The sequence below is a fragment of the Fusarium tjaetaba genome (assembly GCF_013396195.1).
Source record: "Fusarium tjaetaba strain NRRL 66243 chromosome Unknown NRRL66243_c0000196, whole genome shotgun sequence".
Lineage (NCBI taxonomy): Eukaryota > Fungi > Ascomycota > Sordariomycetes > Hypocreales > Nectriaceae > Fusarium > Fusarium tjaetaba.
The window spans coordinates 76,323-94,837 of NW_023501392.1; the positions used below are offsets into that span (position 1 = coordinate 76,323).

Below are 18,515 nucleotides of genomic sequence, written 5' to 3' on the forward strand. Positions count from 1 at the left end.
ATCCATTCCGGTCACTCGTCCCAAATGGCTTTGCAATGGGTGTAGCAAAACGGAAGCAACCTCCTAGAGCGGGGTGTCCATATCCTTGCGAAGCATCCCAGTACATAGTTCAGCAAGCTTGAAAGGAGGCGAACGAAGCAGCACTGGTTCTCAAAGCGCAAAAGCTTCCCATTCGATGACTACGCGTCAAGCGCTGAGAAAGAGACGTGTGAATGTGGCTGTTGGGGAATCTGATCAGCCCACAGCCATGAAGAGGGCCAGGTTTCGAAAAGCTAACACGAAAGCGGCGAGCTCCAAAAAGATGTGAAGAATCGCCTCAAGATTTTGTGGTGGGGAATATAGCCAGAATTGGAGATATCGTGAGCGGAAGGATGGCATTAAATTTATGTTTTTATAGTCGTTTCGGCGCTTATTGGGATCGGGACATTGATGAGAAGGCATGCCCGGAGTCGGTTGATCAGGATTGAGGTAGAGGGTGGATTTTCAGGCGTGGACATTGCTGGGTTTTCGCAGCTCATCTCTGTTGAGGCAGCTCGTACTGCATGCAAGCTTTTGGAGGTCTGTATTATATAACTATACTACCTGCATTTTGCTGTTTGTTTGCGTGTGTAACAGAATTCAGCGTGACGATGAAATGGCAAACCATTGCGATGATTACCTTGAGTATCACCACGACCAGGCGAACATGCAAGGCTAGTTGAAGACGCTGCTGTAAGTTGTAACATTGGATTCAAGGGAACAGTACAGTAAGCAAAGCGTAACTCAGTTGGTGCGGCTGGCACTTGAGTGTATCTGCAAGTCAGGGAGACTGCCTAGTGATATGGGGATGGGTGAACAGTTAAGTTATGCAACAGTTGATGGCCGCCACCACAACTTCAACACAAGTAGTCATGCCAATTCCGGTCTTGACGAAACGACCTCGGTCTGCACGATCTGGGAGTGGTCAATATGTTGTATTCAACAGATGCATTGTCGATGGAAAATTCAAAAGACCTTGCAGACTGGCAGGCTCATTCACCCATGGCACTTCACAATACCTACTTGGAAAAGCTACAAGTCGAATTCACTTGATATAGATGTCAAAAAGAGATCTCTAGTACTCACTAATCAAGTTTCAGGCATGCTGGGCGGTTGTCATAACAGTCTCGGCCATTGCTACAAAAGTGACGTCCTCAGGATGATAACAGCACAAAATCAAATTGATGGTATCGCCAAATATTTTGTCACGGGACAGCATAACAGTCTGATAGATTCAAAGATATGCATAATGAGTACAGGGGAGGCATCGAGCCGTATTTTCAGATGCTGATGCATCCGATAGAATTGAGGATGTTGTTCAAGATCAAAGACTGATGGAGAGAAACTCAAGCTTGATTTTCTTGGATCAAACCTCTTCTTTACGCATTAAACCTTTTCATAAAGAGAGCCTTCTTCAAGTTGAACTTGGCCCTATACAGAGATGGATTGATTTGAGATCTATCGAGGTCACAAATGTGAGTGGATGCCAAGTGGAAGGATCTTGACAAAACTGAACGACCAGGGCGGATCAATGTAGGGAGAGTACGATTCGGGGAAATGGCAAATGTACGTTCTAACCAAATAAAATAAGAACCCCCTTGACAATATCTGGTCACTCTTGGTGTTCTACCTATTTTACAGCATGTGCTATATGACGAGAGGTTTGACGAGGTGCTTGTTGGGAGCGTGACATTCAAGTGGACGGACGGACAGTGTCCAAATGGTGATATCGTTTCCAATACCACAGGTATTAGACATGATGTGAGTATCCCAGTCGTCTTAGCATCTGTACTATTATTATCTTCAAGATGAAAGGCTTGTTGAACAACTTGAAGACCCTGTACTGTTATTTCGTGCTAAGATCTTTCACAGGCGTACACATCCAGACCAGAACATATTGCATTTGCAAGAATATTGATGGGACTCACTATATCAAGCTTGAGAGCTAGTTTCTGTAAGGTTCAGGGAATGTTGAAGGTGATATGACCTTTCCATGGTTGATGGCAGAATGATGAGGCCATCATGAGTTGGATGAGCAGTGTCATGGAAGTGCCTCGACACCAATAAAATGCCACAATAATTATTCATACCGTGTTAATACGGCCAATGAAGGATGCTCAGAATGATATCAACTTTGTCGACCAAGTGGGTGGTTTCATCATGGTCACCTCGCTGCCGCCAGCTCACGTCATGGCCATGGGCAGCAGATCAACATCCATTGGCACAGGCGAGCCAAAGATTCTTGTATGGTAGGTATATCGGGCACGGTGGCCTCGATGGATTGTGCGAGTTGACGCGATTATTTGCTATATACACGACAGAATTTGCTTGTATTCATTGGGTGACCACCTCGTGACCACGCCCAAGCAATGCCCATCATGAGAACCAACATAGGTACCAGATAGCCTCATGTTGTCAGCATCAGCATCAGCCAATCGCCACGTTTCCTGCAAAAGCAACCATGACTATCCACCTACAGTCCCTATACAGACTCAACAGAGGTCATTCTCTCAACGTGCCATCAGGCAGTGTTCCAACATCTTCTTCACCCAACTCTGTCTGCCAAGATCATACAGAGGCTAAGCGAGTACCGGCTTAATAACGGAGTCAGTCTCGATAAAGTCATCGTGTTCTGCTGCTTTATCGCTTCTTCTTGGACAACTCTCAGCGAGGCCGACAACGTCGCGACATGATCCTCGCATTTCCCCCCACGATCTGATCTGATGTGGTTGGATGTTAGTTATCCCACATCGCGACCCCACCTGGTTCACTCACGCGTGCAAGCCTCTGTGAGGGAGGCTCCTACATACCATAGCTGAGATACCTTAGGTACCTAGGCAAACGTTTACCTTACTCATCAGCTCAGCCATGCTAGATTTACAACAGAGTCTTCGCATTAGACTTCCAAGGTTGGTCCTGCCGTTCAACGTTTGGCACTCTATGGGCTGTAGACAACACAACACAACGCAATTCTAGGTGATGGAGCCCTTCTGCGGCAGAGTTCATATCCAGAATCAAGAGCGTTAGTACCAGGAAAAAAGTGAACAGAAATAGGTGACTTAGACTATGACTCCTCCCTACTCTTACTCTCCTGGAACCGTCCACTCGCTCTATCACCCGTGGATATAATCTGAATGGTGACCACTTTCTTTCACATACGACCAAAGGTAGTGGAAAATACGGGATCCCGTCCGCTCTCCCATAGTCAAGCCACTAACCGGCGGATTAGTAGTTGGGTCGGTGACGACCAGCGAATCCCCGCTGTTGTATGTTCTTTTGCAAATCTTAGCTGAATCTCTCTTTTTGTGCCTTGATGCGACCGCCATGTACAGTACACTCCACATACCTCTGTTTGCGATATGTGATGACCTGTCTTTTTTTGGCCGTTGGCTGGCCTCAGCAGTTGGCCGCACTAGTTCCGTTGTTCTGACACATGCAGATGACTGTTAACCAATAGCAAGCTTGCAATGGGCAAGAGCTCAAGAGCTGTTGGCTTTGCTGGTTTCTTGAAACGAAAGATTGACTTATATAGTAGCTTCAACGACAGGTAAAGCGCTGCCAATACAGCCCAGACAAACAACATATCAGAGCTGGCACCTGCAACTTAAACCGAATATCCCCCGAGCTTCAGCGTTAGGTACTTACAGGGGCATTCTGTGTTCATCTTCATCAGTCGTGAACAATGGCCTTGTGTCCCGGCCTTGCGTGACGGGCTCCAGCCCCAGAATCGAATCAGCATCTGCAGGCCGTGGCTATGTCCATGAACATCACACTTGAACGCACACGCACACGCACCCGTTGCCAAGTACCTATCATTGCATATGTACCTGCGTCTTCTAGTAACAGGTGGGACTTTCATTCGCTTGTCACTCTCTGTTTCTCTTTCCAGAAAGCCGCCAAGCTCTCTAGAGTAAATCAGGTACGCAAAACACCAATCCAACAACGGAATGAGACGGCAAGTTTACCACTAACAACACAGGCATTAGCCCCGTATTAGAGTTGAGGATCTCATCGAGATCATCTCGATCAGTGACAAAGGGAACTTCGACCGGGTCAAGTTGGCGTTTCAAACTGTCATCAAACACAACGTCGAATTGACTGTCAGACAAAGCAACTCTTTGATGACATAGATCAACATATTGTGATACAAGTCCAATATTCTAACATTTACATAACATATTCTGAGAGGACTTGTCGGATTTGTTCCATTTTGCCTGCAGCAAAGCCAGGAACTCAAAGCCCAATGCATCCCTGACCGAGAAAGTCTCATCGCGGCCACTCGTTTGATATTCACTCTACAACCATGTCCTTGATGCATTTACCAAACCTCAAGAGGTACGGCGTTCATCCTATTTTAGCCGTTGAGCTGGTCTGTCCCCCTTATAAACAAGATATTAAAGCGCCTGGTCACTAACCCTGGTCCCCATCGATGGTACAGTCTGACAATTCTCATCTGTCAATATTAGTATCTGCCCTTGCCTTCCCTCCGCTTCTCCTTGAGCTCCGCCTCCGTCTTCTGCCTCTTCCTGCTCTCCTGGGCGATCATCTCACTCAGGTCATCGTCATATGCCCACTTGGCTCCAATGCCCTCTTCCTTCCTACCCTCCTCGAACTTGCGCCGCAGGTCGTCTTTGCTGATACCATCGTGGTTGTGCAACGAGTCGACATCAAGAGCAACGTCAATGTCACCAGGCTTCTTGCGCTTGCGTGAATCGTCCTCGGCGCCGAGAACAGGCACGCCCGCTCGTTGAGCTGCCTGCGCTTGCTTGAGGTCATATACCCTGTCACTGCCAAAGAACCCTTCAGCGCGAACTTGGCGCTCTGGCAGGATCGTGTAGGCGGATCGAGGAGCACTAGACTCTTCTGTGTCGTAGCCACGGCGCTCCTTTCGTAAGTCCATCTCACCAGCGATAGACGTCTCGACACCTTGCCCGTAGTCCGCCTGCACTGTGCTGGCATAACCACCGGGAGTCTCGAGGCCACTGGGTGTCTCTGTTCCGCCAGGAATATCTTCATCTTCCTCCTCTTCCTCCTCGTCTGACTCTTCCTCTTCCTCCTCTGATTCCTCTTCTCGTGGCTGCAGCTCACCCCACAGGTTCTTCTCTACAGGCTCACCAGTCCCCGCGTGCATTTGTGCCCCTCCTTGTCCACCCTGTGCCGCAAGGCCAAAGACATCACCACCAAACAAAGGCCTGTTGAACTCGTCAACTGGGGGTTTGCCCCAACCGCCGGGGTGGAAGCCCCATGAGCCTCCAGCGGGTGGTGGCGCATTCAGTCCAGGTATCTTCAGCGTGGGATAGGATGGAGGAGGCCCAAACCGTTGTTGGTTGATGAGCCATGGTGGTGGTGCGCCAAGGGGCATTCCCAGGGCTTCCTTAGTACCCTCGGTGAGGTCACCTGGTCGGAAATGTTGGTAATCGACCTCAGACTCCTTTCCTTCATAGTAAACCTCACCAAATCGCGTCAATTCGGGCTTGGTCTGGAACCGGAAGAAAGCATCGTAGAGTTTCTGGTAATCGATATCGAGCTTGCCCATCTTCGGAGCAACACGTTCCCTCTGTTTCTGCTTCAATGACTGTTCTGCCTGTTTATCGAGGACGGCATCGCGCATCTCGGTAATGCCGGTTTCTGCGATGAACTGGGGTAGCCGGAAAGGTGGCTTCTCGATACCTCGTTTTGAAGACAGATACTCTCGCTTTAAAGACCAATGGGTTGGTACTGGGACGACGTTTCGTTGGGCTTTGATCTGGACCAGTAGTCGAGGGTCCGACGAGGATACGTCCTGCCATTCTACCACCTCAGGGACCTTGACCAATGCCTTAAGCTCTGCGATAGAGATGGTGTTGAGCTGCTTCTTCTTCTTTTTGGATAACTTGGGCTGTCCGTTGTTTTCTTCGTCTTCGTCTGGAATCTCGTCGTCATCCGCGTAAAACACTGTCCCTTGATTGCCAGCGTTGGCCTCCTTGGCGACTTCGTCCTCTTCCATCGACGCGCCGAATTTGTTAAAGATGTCCTTATACATGGCATACGCAGGATCCTCCTCATCCATGTCAACTTCGATCGCATGGCCATCTGTGGTGGCGGCATCTTCGGTTGTCGACCCCTTCTTCACTCCGAGATCTGTCGTCGTAGTTTCGACGGCATCGCTTTCTTCACGGTTGGTGGTCTCGGCGGTTTCCTCGGTCTTTGTAGGGGTAGCCTGTAGCGCGTCAGCTGGTGACGTCGGAACGGGGGCGAGGAGACCAGAACGTACCTCTGCTTGAGCCTTCTTCTGCTCCTTCTTCTTGGCCCTTCGCATCTGGTTCTTGGTCATCTTTGGGGCCGCCATAGTGAATCAGAGGCTGGCGACGTTGGAGTCGCGACCAGGGATTGTCTTTTGCTTGTAGTTGGATTAAAGACTTGGGTCGTGAGCTGAAAGGTGGCGTAGGACAAGGCGAGCGCGAGAATGGCCTGCTTAGGGTCCCTGTTCATGCCCTGAAGTTGCAGAGAGAATATACGCAAGAGCCGAGGGAGAGTGATGTTGAAACAAAAACACAGTTGGATGCGCCAACAGAGAGATTGGTTTAGCTGATGCAGGTGGAGACGACTTTTGCGCGACGCCCTCAAAAGTCTGTCTCCCGTCAACCTCAGAGTAGCAGCTTAGCCTTAGGTTAGGTAGCCTTAGCTTACCTACCTTGGTTAGCTCATGTAAAATAAATGGCGGCTCAGGGCGGCTAAAGGTGCGTTATCAGCTTATCAGCGGCGGCTGCCGGACTAACCGCGGAGGGAGGCTAGCAAGCCACGTAATGTTTGTTACAGGCTTATTACAGAAGGTCCCAAGGGAAGGGCCCCTGTAGCCCCCCGTGTGTAATCTATCTGGCATCGATTCGTCCTTCTATTGGAGCGAGCCCCTTGGTTTAATTATGTATAGGCTGTACCTTGCTTATCCCACTTGCACCATTCCCACTTGGACGTGAACACCATCCAACAGAAGCTACAGCACTTGGTTGTAACTTGGCATTCTTTTTTCTCTTCAGCTTCACCAGCCTCTGGTCCGTATTTGCATAGAGCAGCAACGTCTCGTCGCCTTATTCGATCGCTGTCGTTTGCTCCCTCCCGCTTTCGTTCTCGGGCTTGGCTTCGTCATTCGACTTGCAGCTCGCGCCTTGGCCTACAGCCTCAGGTACATCCATCCATCCTCACTTGCGAGATAGCCATTACGAGTCGACCCTTCGATAATAAGCGATGAGCATACGTTTTTGTCGACGATTATAACGGGTCACTCGAATCTTACCTTGATCATCTGTCGCTCGTTAAACAACCGCTTCGAATCAATTCAAACTGAACACGCAACTTTAATATCTGGCCTTTGCGCCACAATTTAATCCTCTCTCCCTTCTTATCACTCTCCTGTGATGGAAAAGTTCCCCGACTTCATCGATACGCCCCTGGGCGAGTCACCCTCAGAGAGCCCTTTGAATCCTCCCAGTTGGGCAAACGGCGCACCTCCTCGTCCCTCAGATCGATGGCGGCCCGTCTCCAAGTCAGATAATGGCTGGTCAACGGCCCCTCGAGGGCACAATCGACAAAAGAGCCTCACGGATGCTATTCGTACAATTGGTCGCAATGGCAGTGTGAGCCAGAACGCCCACGAGATCGCCGATGCCCTCCGTGCCCCCGTCTCTCCGAAGCTTATTGTACGCCCCTTCTTCCCGAGTCCCAAGCCAAATGTTGAGTTACCAGTTCAATGTGCTGACCTGATGTTGCGGTACACAGATTCTGTGCCTGTTGTGGTACACTTCGTCTGCCCTTACAAACACCTCCTCCAAGTCCATCTTGATAGCTTTTGACAAGCCCGCTACCTTGACACTGGTCCAATTCGCTTTCGTCTCCTCGTTATGTATCCTGATGGCATGGCTTGCGACCATCTTCCCAGTCTTGCGAACCAAAATTACAGCTCTCAAGCACCCGATTCGAAAGCCAACTCGCGACGTTATCAGAACGACTCTGCCTCTAGCCGCATTCCAGATCGGAGGTCACCTTCTCAGTTCGACAGCTACCTCAAAGATCCCTGTGTCACTTGTCCATACCATCAAGGGTCTTTCACCCCTCTTTACCGTTCTCGCTTATAGGATCGTGTACGACATTCGGTACCCCAAGACGACGTACCTGTCTCTGATCCCTCTCACGTTTGGTGTCATGTTGGCCTGCTCGGGCAAAACAACCTATGGTGGAGAGCTCATTGGTGTCATTCATGCTCTTTTGGCCACCGTCATCTTCGTTACCCAAAACATTTTCTCTAAGAAGCTCTTCAACGAGGCTGCTAAAGCTGAGGCTGAGTCTCCCCATACACTACCTAAGAAGTTGGATAAGCTCAACTTACTTTGCTACTCTTCTGGCATGGCTTTCCTTCTTACGTTGCCCATCTGGTTTTGGTCTGAAGGGTTCACTCTTCTCATGAACTTCTACCGCGAGGGCTCGATAGACTTGAATGAGCAACCCAACTCGATGGACCATGGAAGACTCACGCTTGAGTTTGTGTTTAACGGTGTCTTCCATTTTGGCCAGAACATTCTCGCCTTCATCCTGCTCTCCATGGTATCCCCTGTGACCTACTCAGTAGCCAGCCTCATAAAGCGTGTGTTCGTCATTGTCTTGGCTCTGGTATGGTTCAGGAGTCCCACAACACCCCTACAAGGTGTGGGCATTGCTCTCACCTTTCTGGGTCTGTACTTGTATGACCGAACAAAGTCTGGCAACAAGGCCGATCAAAAGGCTCAGTCGATGCAGATTAAGCGATCATCGATTCTTCCCATCACAAACAATGGATTGCGCCCGACACCTATCATGGAATCCCCTCAAAGTACTGACCTCAACACCCGTTCTTATCCCTACCATGAAGGCTACTTTGGTCGGCCATCTGCGGCAGAGGATCCAAAAAAGTCGGATGATGGCGTTTCTCGCAGCCGTACTCCTGGCACTGGTAACGGAGGCTGGCTTCCTCCAGGAACTAAACAGGAAGACACATGGCAGCCAGGCGATCGAGTTGCTGGCGTTGCATGATGTTTCTCACGAGTATGTATTGGACTGCGTATTTCTTTGGTGAACAGGTTTGGTGTTTCGAATTCAAACAATCAAAAGACATGGGAGCTAGAGTTTCTCGTGTAAGGTGTTGCTGCTACTTTATGTCCCGATATCTAGATGAAGGGGTGTGGGTTCCTGTATGACATATCATGGAATGGCGTTTTTTGGTTTTGAGAGACAAGACACAACGACACTTGTGAGGCCCTCCTTTTTCAAAAGGGGGCGCCGGATGCAATGTATCATTACGTGGATATGGAATGATAATGCTGGACTATTTTGGATAGATGAGCCTGCAATCACAGCTCGAGCATGACATATTAACGATCTGGTTTAAAATCTTGCTTGATATATGTCATGCTTTAATCGAGATGCCCAACTGGTCGGTCTACTATATACCTCGGGTATTAATCTATCAGCCATTCTTCAACTTCGACACCTATACTTCTCCCTATTCCTCGTATCACCTCCCATGCAACATTGATCCTCCACTTGCCTCCTCGATCCATGATATCTCCTGCGCCTCCTACTCGCGTCAAGAGTCTTAGGCTCGCAAGCGTTGACACAGCCATGGCTACATCTGCATCGAGGCCGGCAGCGCCTACAGCAGTGCCATCTGCCCATTCATTTCGTACACCGGCAAAGATAGCCATCATTCGCTCAAGGACGAAGGCGTGTGCGCCTAGGAGTTTGCGGGCGATCTTGCGATGCTTCGTCCGTGTGGCTCCCCGAGCAACAATGCCTCCTCGGCGGCGCTTGCGGCCGTGGTGATATGTCGAGAAGAGTGTGAGATCATGGCGAGTTGCATTGTGGGAGGCGAGATAAGCTGATAGCAGCAGGAGACGAGCTGTTGTGGGGAGGAGGTTCGTGAGATCGGCTGCTGAGGCTGTAGTTTTGGTTGCGACGGCTTCAATGGGCTTATTCTTTGTCCGAATAGAGACAATGCTTGGGTTGAGCAAAGACTCATCTTGGAAATGCACTCTTCCTGCGATTAGCAGCTTGGAGAACTCTTTCGGCAGATGTGTCCCCGCAAGAATGGGCGCTGTGAAGCGCGGCCAAAGCGCATGACAACTGTGCTTAAACGATGGCAGTGTGCGAGACGCTGATTTTGTGAGGGAGTCGTAAACGGCGGCGCAGAATCGAGTCCAGAGATCGGTGGTTTCTTGCTGCGTGCATGTAGCAATCGATTTCGGTGGCGTGAGCGAGAGGATGCGAACGAATTCCTTCTTTTCGTAGGGAGCAAAAAGCAGATGCGCTGACGAAGGTGCCCGTAGGAAGCCAGCGGGTGGAGATGTGACTATGAAGACGCAGGTGAGGCATGGAATCTGAACATTTGTTATTGTAAGCATTGTACATGTATATGTGTGTGTAGGTAGGCAGTTGGGAGCTCACAATTTCTGATAACCTCGCCAGAGCCGGTAGCAATGTGACCGGGGCATCTCTTTGTCGGTCAATGGCATCCAGAACCAAGATAAAGCGCCACCTCGCATCCCTCTTTGGATACTGAATCATCTTGACCATCTCTACCGTCAACTGCGCCAGCGTTTCGCATCGTCGAGGTGCCTCCTCCCACTGCAGCGCCTCAGCAACCTGGCCAACTATGCGTTCGAAAAGATGTCGTCCTGTGATGCATTGTACAGAGTTGACGACAGCAGCTTGTAGGCCCCCTGAGGATTCATCGCTATTGATACTGGTAACGAGATCGGAGACAAGTTTAGAGGTGATGGCGGATTTCCCTGTGGCCGTTGCGCCGTGGACGACAAGATTTCGACAAGGAGCTGCATTGGGCTATGTGTTGTCAGTCTGTCAAGTTGGCATAGGAGGACGGAAGTAAACATGGCATACATGCAGCAGCGTTGCTAGGGAGCGGATTTGATGCTCTCGACAAGGAAATGATTCCAGCAAGGGAGTTAATATGATTTCGTCTGGAAGACCAAACAATGAAGTCATCGTGGTTCCTTGCATTTGGGCAATTCCACCGTCTTTGGGTATAATTGCTGAGGTTGTTCGAAGACGAATTATTCGAGTTACGCATAAATGAGCTTATCGGGGAGACGCGTTTGGCGCGTTGCACGGTCCAAGATACGTCACTCGGGGAATAACCTACCTTACCGGGCCGCGCATCACACACTTCGCTTAGAGGCATGGTTACGGATACTTGTTAACTACATGTAGCAACTAAACAACTATCTTACTTTCTTAGATGGTAAATAGCCACGTCAAAACATGTTCCACAAGTTCAAGTTGACGGGTATATATATATAATACATAAAGACATAACTATATATATCTACATCATTTCATAGACTCTCTATTCATTCCGAGAAACGAGACCACATGCAATCCAATCCATAGTCCGCAAACATTTGTAAACCCAACGCCATTGCTATGCTGATTAAAACAAGACAGGTTCAATCACGTCTACTTGTTCTGGCTCCTTGCCAAACACTTTGTTCCACCAATGATTCCATGTCCTCAACTCCCCGTACAAGGCAGTCACCAAGACTTCTGCATTCCATATTGGTACAGGTGTTCCTTGGTCGGACTGCGTCTGTGTAAACCCTCTGCCAGGCGCTTGAATGGTGATTCTTGTTCCAGTATTGACCCAGATCTTCCGAACATCGTTGAGGAGGTTATCTGTGAAGCTTCTGACACCATCACCAATCTGTGGGGGCACCATATTCTGTTGCCGAAAGCCGGATAGGAGGGTTTCTGCTCTCACAGAATAGTCTTCGAGGTCGACCATGTCAGAAATATATGTTTCGGCCCTGGACAACCCGTCCCTCACATGCTTGAGAACTTGCACAGTATCTGTCCAAGAACCGCAAGATATTCCAGAAAGTGACAGGCCATACAGAGGAGACCATAGGCTGTTTGACAATGATAACAGCTGTGTAACCAGATGGACTTCCTCAGCCCGGAGATGTCCGTCTTTCTTACTCAGTTGATCAAAGAAGTTGACAATGGCACGTAAAAGAACAACCACATGTGGCAGTTCGCTTTCTGTCAACTCTCGAGGAATTACATCGCGGGTGAAGAAAACTCGCAGTGCTCCTGCATACACTTCAACCATGGGGAATATCGAGCTTTCGACTGTCGCAGCCTTGACAATCGCTGGTAGCATCTTGTTCAGAATAAAGGATAGAATACCCGGGTTCTCCATTCCTCGGCACAAAAGCTCAACTTCGTCTTGAAGCTTGTTGTCTTTAAGTGCGATCTTGAAGTTGTTAGAGAGGAAGAAGAATACCTGGTGTATGACCTTGGTGTCCCCTTCGCTCAGCCGAAGCCCATAAGACATCATACCAGCCACTTGCAGTTGCGGGTCCTGGATAGACGGCGAGTACTCCTTGCTGATCTGATAGAAATACTTGTCGACGGTGCAAATATCAGAGCCGTGAGCTCTAATAAGCGCAATGACATCCCGCACGAAGACCACGTAGCTAGAATGTTCAGAAGCATCGTGAGACATGGTCCGCAAATCTCCGATGATCTGTTGCATCACCAACTTGAGGGTTTTGGAGTGTTCTGACATGATGACTTTTTTCAGCGCTGGTCCAGCATCTCGCAAGGACTTGCGCATCCACGTTATCAGGAATTCGAAGAGGTCTCGGTTTGTGTTGTAGTCCGGGTTGATAGCAAGTCCAACGACTGCGTCTGGGACGAACTCTTTCTGCTTTCGCAGCAACTGCTCCGCAAACTGGTTTTCGTACGATAGGTATGGCCTTGGCTTGACAATTGACAGAGCCCAGACCTCTGAAAGAGAAAAGTCTGCCTCGCTAAAATCATCAAAGTTGTGCTTAAGGAGCGTGGCTAAGAATAAGACAAGATGTCGTCGTTGGTCGAGGTCAAGTTTGGCTGGAACATCTTCGAACAGGCTATATTTCCCTGGTTTGAATATATCGGCGAGGCGCAACAGTCCGCCAGTAATGGACCTTACAACAAGCTGGGCTGTCAAGATTATGACCTGCTCAGCGCATTGGGATCTCTCCACAACTTCAGAAGGTAATTCGCTAACTTCTCCCTGTGAGGAAAGAATGCATCTTGCCATTGAGAAGTAGGCTTTGGATAGGTCGTGATCAATCACCAAGATAGCATCGTCTGCTTGAGCTGAGTTCAAGATTTGGCTCTCGCTCTGTTGGCTGTCTTCGTCGTCCTTGAACTCCTCAACACGGGAGAGGAAAACCTCCAAGGTGGATAGGGAAGAGCGGAGAATAGACCAGTCGAGCTCTATAGGATATGCACTGGATCGCCTGAAGACTTGCTGTAGTTGCAGTGTATTTAGGGCAAACGTGGCGGCCTCCAAATTAGGTGCATGCCTCATAACATCCAACGATGCGGCCACCGAAACATACAATACGTCCATTGTAGCCTTTTTGTTCGTGGCAACCACGGCACTGATCAAGTCTGGGTCGATTGTGTGACTGGCATCTTTAGACATGGCCAAGACTTGCTGTTGCATATCAGACTGTACGGAATCGAACTGTTGCATCATGGATTGGAAAAAGCTGTTCCGCCACTGCGTGAACGGTCTGAAAGCGGTCGTAGCTTCTCCGGTCGCGATGATAAACTTGGCCAACTGGTTCCAGGCTCTGACATTGATTAAGCACGCCTCTTTGTGGGAGCTTGCCGGGGCGACGAGTCGCTCGATCAAATGGGCGCCTGGGCGAAGGTCTGCCGGCGAAGCCCAGAAAAGAGTGCAGAGCAGATCATGATGGTTTCGTAACGCAGCTAAATCACGCTTCTGGATCGTCTGTTCCTTTAAGAGTTGCCGGTTGTGGTTTGGCATTGTTCGGGCTATCAGATTCCGGATGTCTTTCAACGAACCAGTGGCGCCTAACTTCTTGATACTCAACGCAACGAGCTTGAGGAAGATGTGGAAGCACTTGTCGGCCTTATTAACAGATAGTGAGGGGCTTCTCACGAGCTCATCCAGAAACTTGGGCGAAGCGAACACCTCTTCATTGCGCAGATGAGCGAGGTCCTGGGAGCCAAAGAAGTCGAAGATGACACCAATCACGGCCACACATTTGTGCCAGCCCCATTGCTGAACAAGATAGTGGCAACGGCCAACGAGTGCCCGACAGTAGTTGTTGAAGCTTGGTGACTGCCGTGGGTTATTCTTGTAAACTTGGAAAACTTTCTTGAGAAGTTTTTGTGGCAATGCCCAGCCATCGACAACTGCATCATGCCTTCGACCTGCAGCAACGATACCTTTGTCGTTAAACTCAGTGAGTGGGAGGAGAAGAAACATGCTTCTCCACAACCGCTCGTGCTCAGTCGCATCGAGGCTTTCTGAAACCTCAGGCGTGGCTATGACGGTGTACAGAATGTCCCAGAATGAGCCCCGAGCAATATGGGCATGTTCCAGAGTCTTCATGGTAACAAGCCAGGAGTGAACGGCGGGCACATCATCTCTCAATCCTCGCTCTCGTAACCGTGAGTTCTTCAGGTCACTGTATACTTTTGTGATATTGTCCATTCCAGCCATGGAGAGTGATATAATTGCAATTCTGGCCGAGCACTTCACCAGATCCTCCATTTGAAATTGGTCACTCGTCAAAGAGGGTTCACTTTGGCAAAGTCTCAGAACAAAGAGCGCAGCAAGAAGCAAGTAGTCATAGACGCTTGCAATAGATAGATACTGGGGTTGTGTGGTGTTATCGCCACGTCCCAGTACCGCTTGTATGCGGCTATTGAATCCCTGGAACGCCTCAAGCGCCCTCCCAACGAAAGACTTTGCCTGTGCATGATCCGTGAGGCTCAAAGAATTCAGCATGAAGTTCATGATGAACCCAGCAGCACTTTTTGCAAATTTCGGGTCTTGGGCTTGTTTGTTGACTGATGTGTATTCGAGCTGGTCTGCGATGGAATCGAGAAGCATACCCAGCTCAGAGGACACTTGCGAGTCCCAACGGCCCCATCTGAGAATTTGCTCTCCAAAGCTAAACGATACCCGTGGTCGAGTTTCCAGTAGATGTTGGCAGCACGGGGCACTTGATACAGAGTCAAACACACCACTTCCAACAAGAGTTGACTCGTGGAAGTAAACCTGGGCATCCAGAGGGAAAGTCTCAAAATGGTGTGTGTACTGTGTGCCATACGGTCCCAAACCTTGAAGTTTCTCCCCATTCGCCACTATGGACTGAGCGGGCTCTGAGATTGAGGCGAACTCGACGGGGATGGGATCATTCGCACGACTAAACTGTGGTGCTTCGATATCAATGCGTCGAGGTTTGGTCTTCTTCCGAAACCGCGATTTGTTTAGGTTTTGAGATGGCTCCTCGACGACTCGGAGAGGCACTGGATCTTGTTCGGGAGGTGGACTCGCCGAGTAAAACGTATCGGGTTCATGGTCGAAGGTCATGATGCTTGAAGCAGAAAGGTCGCCACGTTGCTTCCGGTACAGACGATCCAGACGTTTCTTGGTTGCGTTGAATAAGAAACGACTAGTCTGGTCTGTTTCATCCGTTTCCAGTTGAGCCGGGCGCACGACTCCTGAGCCAGAACGGGACAAGGGTGTGCTGGTGAGGGCGTTCTGGCTCATTCGAGTTTCTGCATGAGTACTGTCCGGCTGATACCTGACTGACCCTGCCTGGCTCACTTGTTTGACCAGACGTCGAGATGCCCCTGAGACCAATGGCGTCCGTCGTTGGATAGAAGAGCCATTCCCAGATGTTTCACGCAGAGCTTGCTTCGTTTCCCTGTGCTTAGAGTTCGTCTTGGCTTTGGCTTTCTTGGCTTTTCGAGCAGCAGTGACGGACTGGCGTGGGGGGATCGAACCGACCCTCCATTCATTCAAGACAGATGTCGCGTCAATGTGGTCCTCTCTAGTAGCAAGTTTGATCAACTTTCTAACAGGACTACTCCTACCCATGTCTCGGCGACGGGTAGCAGACCTCGCAGCAATCTTGAGGAACCGTGGTGCGTCTGCTTCGACAACGTCCAGAATACTTAGTCGAGGTGGTGCATATGACTTGTTCTTCGTGGACAGTTTCTTCCCATTGGACTTGCCTCCCAATGTAGGATGGCGGTACTTTTTCTTAACAAGCTCAGGTGCAGGCACAGAAGCGCCCCGAGTCCCAGCGAGCATGCTAGTAATTCTGGGCTGATTGGGTCCCTTGGGTGCTACTTGTTTCCGTTGAGCATCGGAAGTTTTGTGTCGTTTTGCTGGGCCACGAAAAGAGTCCGCAAGCTTCAATTGTCGTTTCCGTCCAGTAAACATAGGGTCAACAGCATTGTCCTCGACCAAAGATCCATCATCAGAGAGAATTTCTGAAATGGTTATTGGCCCGTCGTCGATGGTTAAGTGTGTTTGGTTGTGGAACACATCGTCAGTCGTTTCCTGTCGTAGGGCTGATGCAGGTGTCGGCGAATCTTCATCAGAGTCTTCAAAGAACATCTCAAAGTTTGTGACAGAATTTGACGAGGCGACTCGCCTCTGTGCAACACCACGTCTTATTTCTCGTTCGGGCGAAAAGGCAACAGCTCGCTTACGAATGTCCTTCAGAGCCTTCTTGTGACCAGCTTGCTGATCCAACCGCAGCCAAGATGCAGGAAGGACTCCTCTGATGCGACGACCAACCGTGTTGACAATCTCAGAGCCACTCTCAGAGCCTGAGTCAGATTGAGATTGAGATGCGGCATCTTCGTTGTCCAGCTGCTGGGTAGTGGTGGGGCCAGCAAGTTCATCCTCGGAGTCACTCACATTAAAGATAGCAGGTCGTTGTGTCAACCTCATAAATGGCTCGGTCTGTTTGGCTGACACTAATGGAGATTCTGAAGACTCATGTTGATGTTTCTGGTCATCGGCGTGTCGTCTAGAACTACGCGCTGCGGCAGGTGAGTCTGTTGTGCTAGGCCCAAGTCTGAAAACAGATGCAGGTTCAAGAGGATCGCTATCAACGATATCATATCTCTTGCGCTTCCTTATTGAAGACCGAGACGGTGATGATTTCCGTTTGCCAGATTGCCTCGAAGTCGTGGTAATCGGCTGTCTCAGCAAGTCTTGTAAGGCTGGAAGATCATCGCCGGCCATGCTCGTGTTTTCTGTATCGCCCGCCGAGCTTGCCTGACTGCTGGGCCCAGCACGATCATTCATTGGTGACGTCTTCGGTGGTGAAGGTGAAGGAAGATCGAGTGTGTCCAAGGTGTCCAAAGAGTCCTCCGCTCCCTTCAACTGGCTCTCATCGGATATGTCCGGTATGTGTGAGCCTTGGCTATCATCTTCAAAGTCCTTATCCTGCGAAGAATCTTGCTCAGCCTGTTGTCGACGTCGTTTTTCTCCTTCCATTGCAAGTCTGATTGGCCGGACGCCATGGCTCTTGAGTGTGTTGGAGTAGCGGGACAGTTCAATGGCATAGGGACGTTCTTGAATAGGCTTTCTGGGGCGAAATGACCGTTCGTAACGAATAGCGGCTTGTTGGGCAGCTTGGTTCTCGGAGGTAGTGCTTAGGATTTGACTAGGTATGGATATCGCATGATTATCTCTAAGGACTAGTGACGAGGATGGATGCTTAGTATTTCGGTTGTCCTCGACCTTTGGAGCTGAGGGTGGTGAGGATCGTTCAATCGCTATGTTTGGCGTTTCATTACTGGCCGTATCGTTCTCCTGGGCTTCATTCGACGGCGTGGCTTCGGTCGTCACATTCGGTCGTTCAAGGTCAAGGCTGTCGATATCGGGTAGGTCAACATCCGAGCATATGGATGATAGAGGCGATGATGATTGAATATCATAAATATCAGAGGGAAACTCGTGTCTTTCGGGCTGCTTTGGCGTTACTTCTGGGATTCGAGCAGGTGTCTTGGCTGAAAGAGCATGCTGTGCAAGCTCCTGTGAGGAATTGGGGACATCCCAGATGTCGCGATCTTTATCTTTCTCCTGATGGTGGGCCGTGTCAACTTGTCGATTGCTGGATAGTTCACTAATGGTCTTGATCGTCTGCGTGATCGTAGGTAACGATGGTAATTCTTGGCTCTCGAATCCATCTTCTTCCTCAGAATCAGGGACTTCTCCCAGTTCTTTCCAGTTACTCATTGTCCATGTGGCATTATCTTGTCGCATACATGATGGAGTTGTGAGTTTTTTGCTCAGCCGATTTGAATCGATATAATGGAGTTGGAAATATCGGTCGATACCGAGAGTGGTGTTCGCGGTTCAGCAGGTAAGGTACGTAACTCTTTAATTGATTTCATGGCCGGGGCGTGGCGGGGATCGCGGTCGAGGAAAGCGGGAGACGCGTCGGGGCCCAGTGCAAGCCCAGTGCTTACAGTTACAGACACGCGAGGTCCCGTCGGGTCCCTTGAGAAAGTCTTGGTGGAGCACGTTCCGGAAGCTTCAGCGTATGGGTTCCACTATAAATCTGGTCGGGTCCCAATTATTTCGAGTTTGAGTCCGAGGTGGCTACCAGGCTACCTACCTACCTACCTTACTTACCTAC

The 18,515-nt window shown here is 49.7% G+C and overlaps 5 protein-coding genes across 5 annotated transcripts; 2 read left to right on the forward strand and 3 right to left on the reverse strand.

The window, feature by feature from the left end:
• Positions 1-2,178: 2,178 nt before the first annotated feature.
• Positions 2,179-2,711, forward strand: FTJAE_8855 (uncharacterized protein; the record flags this gene model as incomplete). Its single annotated transcript, XM_037355715.1, has 2 exons — positions 2,179-2,267; positions 2,498-2,711. 2 exons carry the CDS (start codon positions 2,179-2,181, stop codon positions 2,709-2,711), a joined length of 303 nt encoding a protein of 100 aa, XP_037204088.1.
• Positions 2,712-4,480: 1,769 nt separating this feature from the next.
• On the reverse strand, positions 4,481-6,346 carry FTJAE_8856 (spliceosome associated; the record flags this gene model as incomplete). The annotated part of the gene is made up of 1 exon (XM_037355716.1): positions 4,481-6,346. One exon carries the CDS (start codon positions 6,344-6,346, stop codon positions 4,481-4,483), a length of 1,866 nt encoding a protein of 621 aa, XP_037204089.1.
• A 1,066-nt stretch (positions 6,347-7,412) lies between these two features.
• Positions 7,413-9,060, forward strand: FTJAE_8857 (uncharacterized protein; the record flags this gene model as incomplete). Its single annotated transcript, XM_037355717.1, has 2 exons — positions 7,413-7,694; positions 7,774-9,060. The coding sequence occupies 2 exons, from the start codon at positions 7,413-7,415 to the stop codon at positions 9,058-9,060; spliced, it is 1,569 nt and encodes a 522-aa protein (XP_037204090.1).
• A 425-nt stretch (positions 9,061-9,485) lies between these two features.
• On the reverse strand, positions 9,486-11,224 carry FTJAE_8858 (origin recognition complex subunit 5; the record flags this gene model as incomplete). The annotated part of the gene is made up of 3 exons (XM_037355718.1): positions 9,486-10,403; positions 10,471-10,866; positions 11,186-11,224. The coding sequence occupies 3 exons, from the start codon at positions 11,222-11,224 to the stop codon at positions 9,486-9,488; spliced, it is 1,353 nt and encodes a 450-aa protein (XP_037204091.1).
• A 249-nt stretch (positions 11,225-11,473) lies between these two features.
• On the reverse strand, positions 11,474-18,112 carry FTJAE_8859 (uncharacterized protein; the record flags this gene model as incomplete). Its single annotated transcript, XM_037355719.1, has 1 exon — positions 11,474-18,112. One exon carries the CDS (start codon positions 18,110-18,112, stop codon positions 11,474-11,476), a length of 6,639 nt encoding a protein of 2,212 aa, XP_037204092.1.
• Between the last annotated feature and the right edge of the window lie 403 nt (positions 18,113-18,515).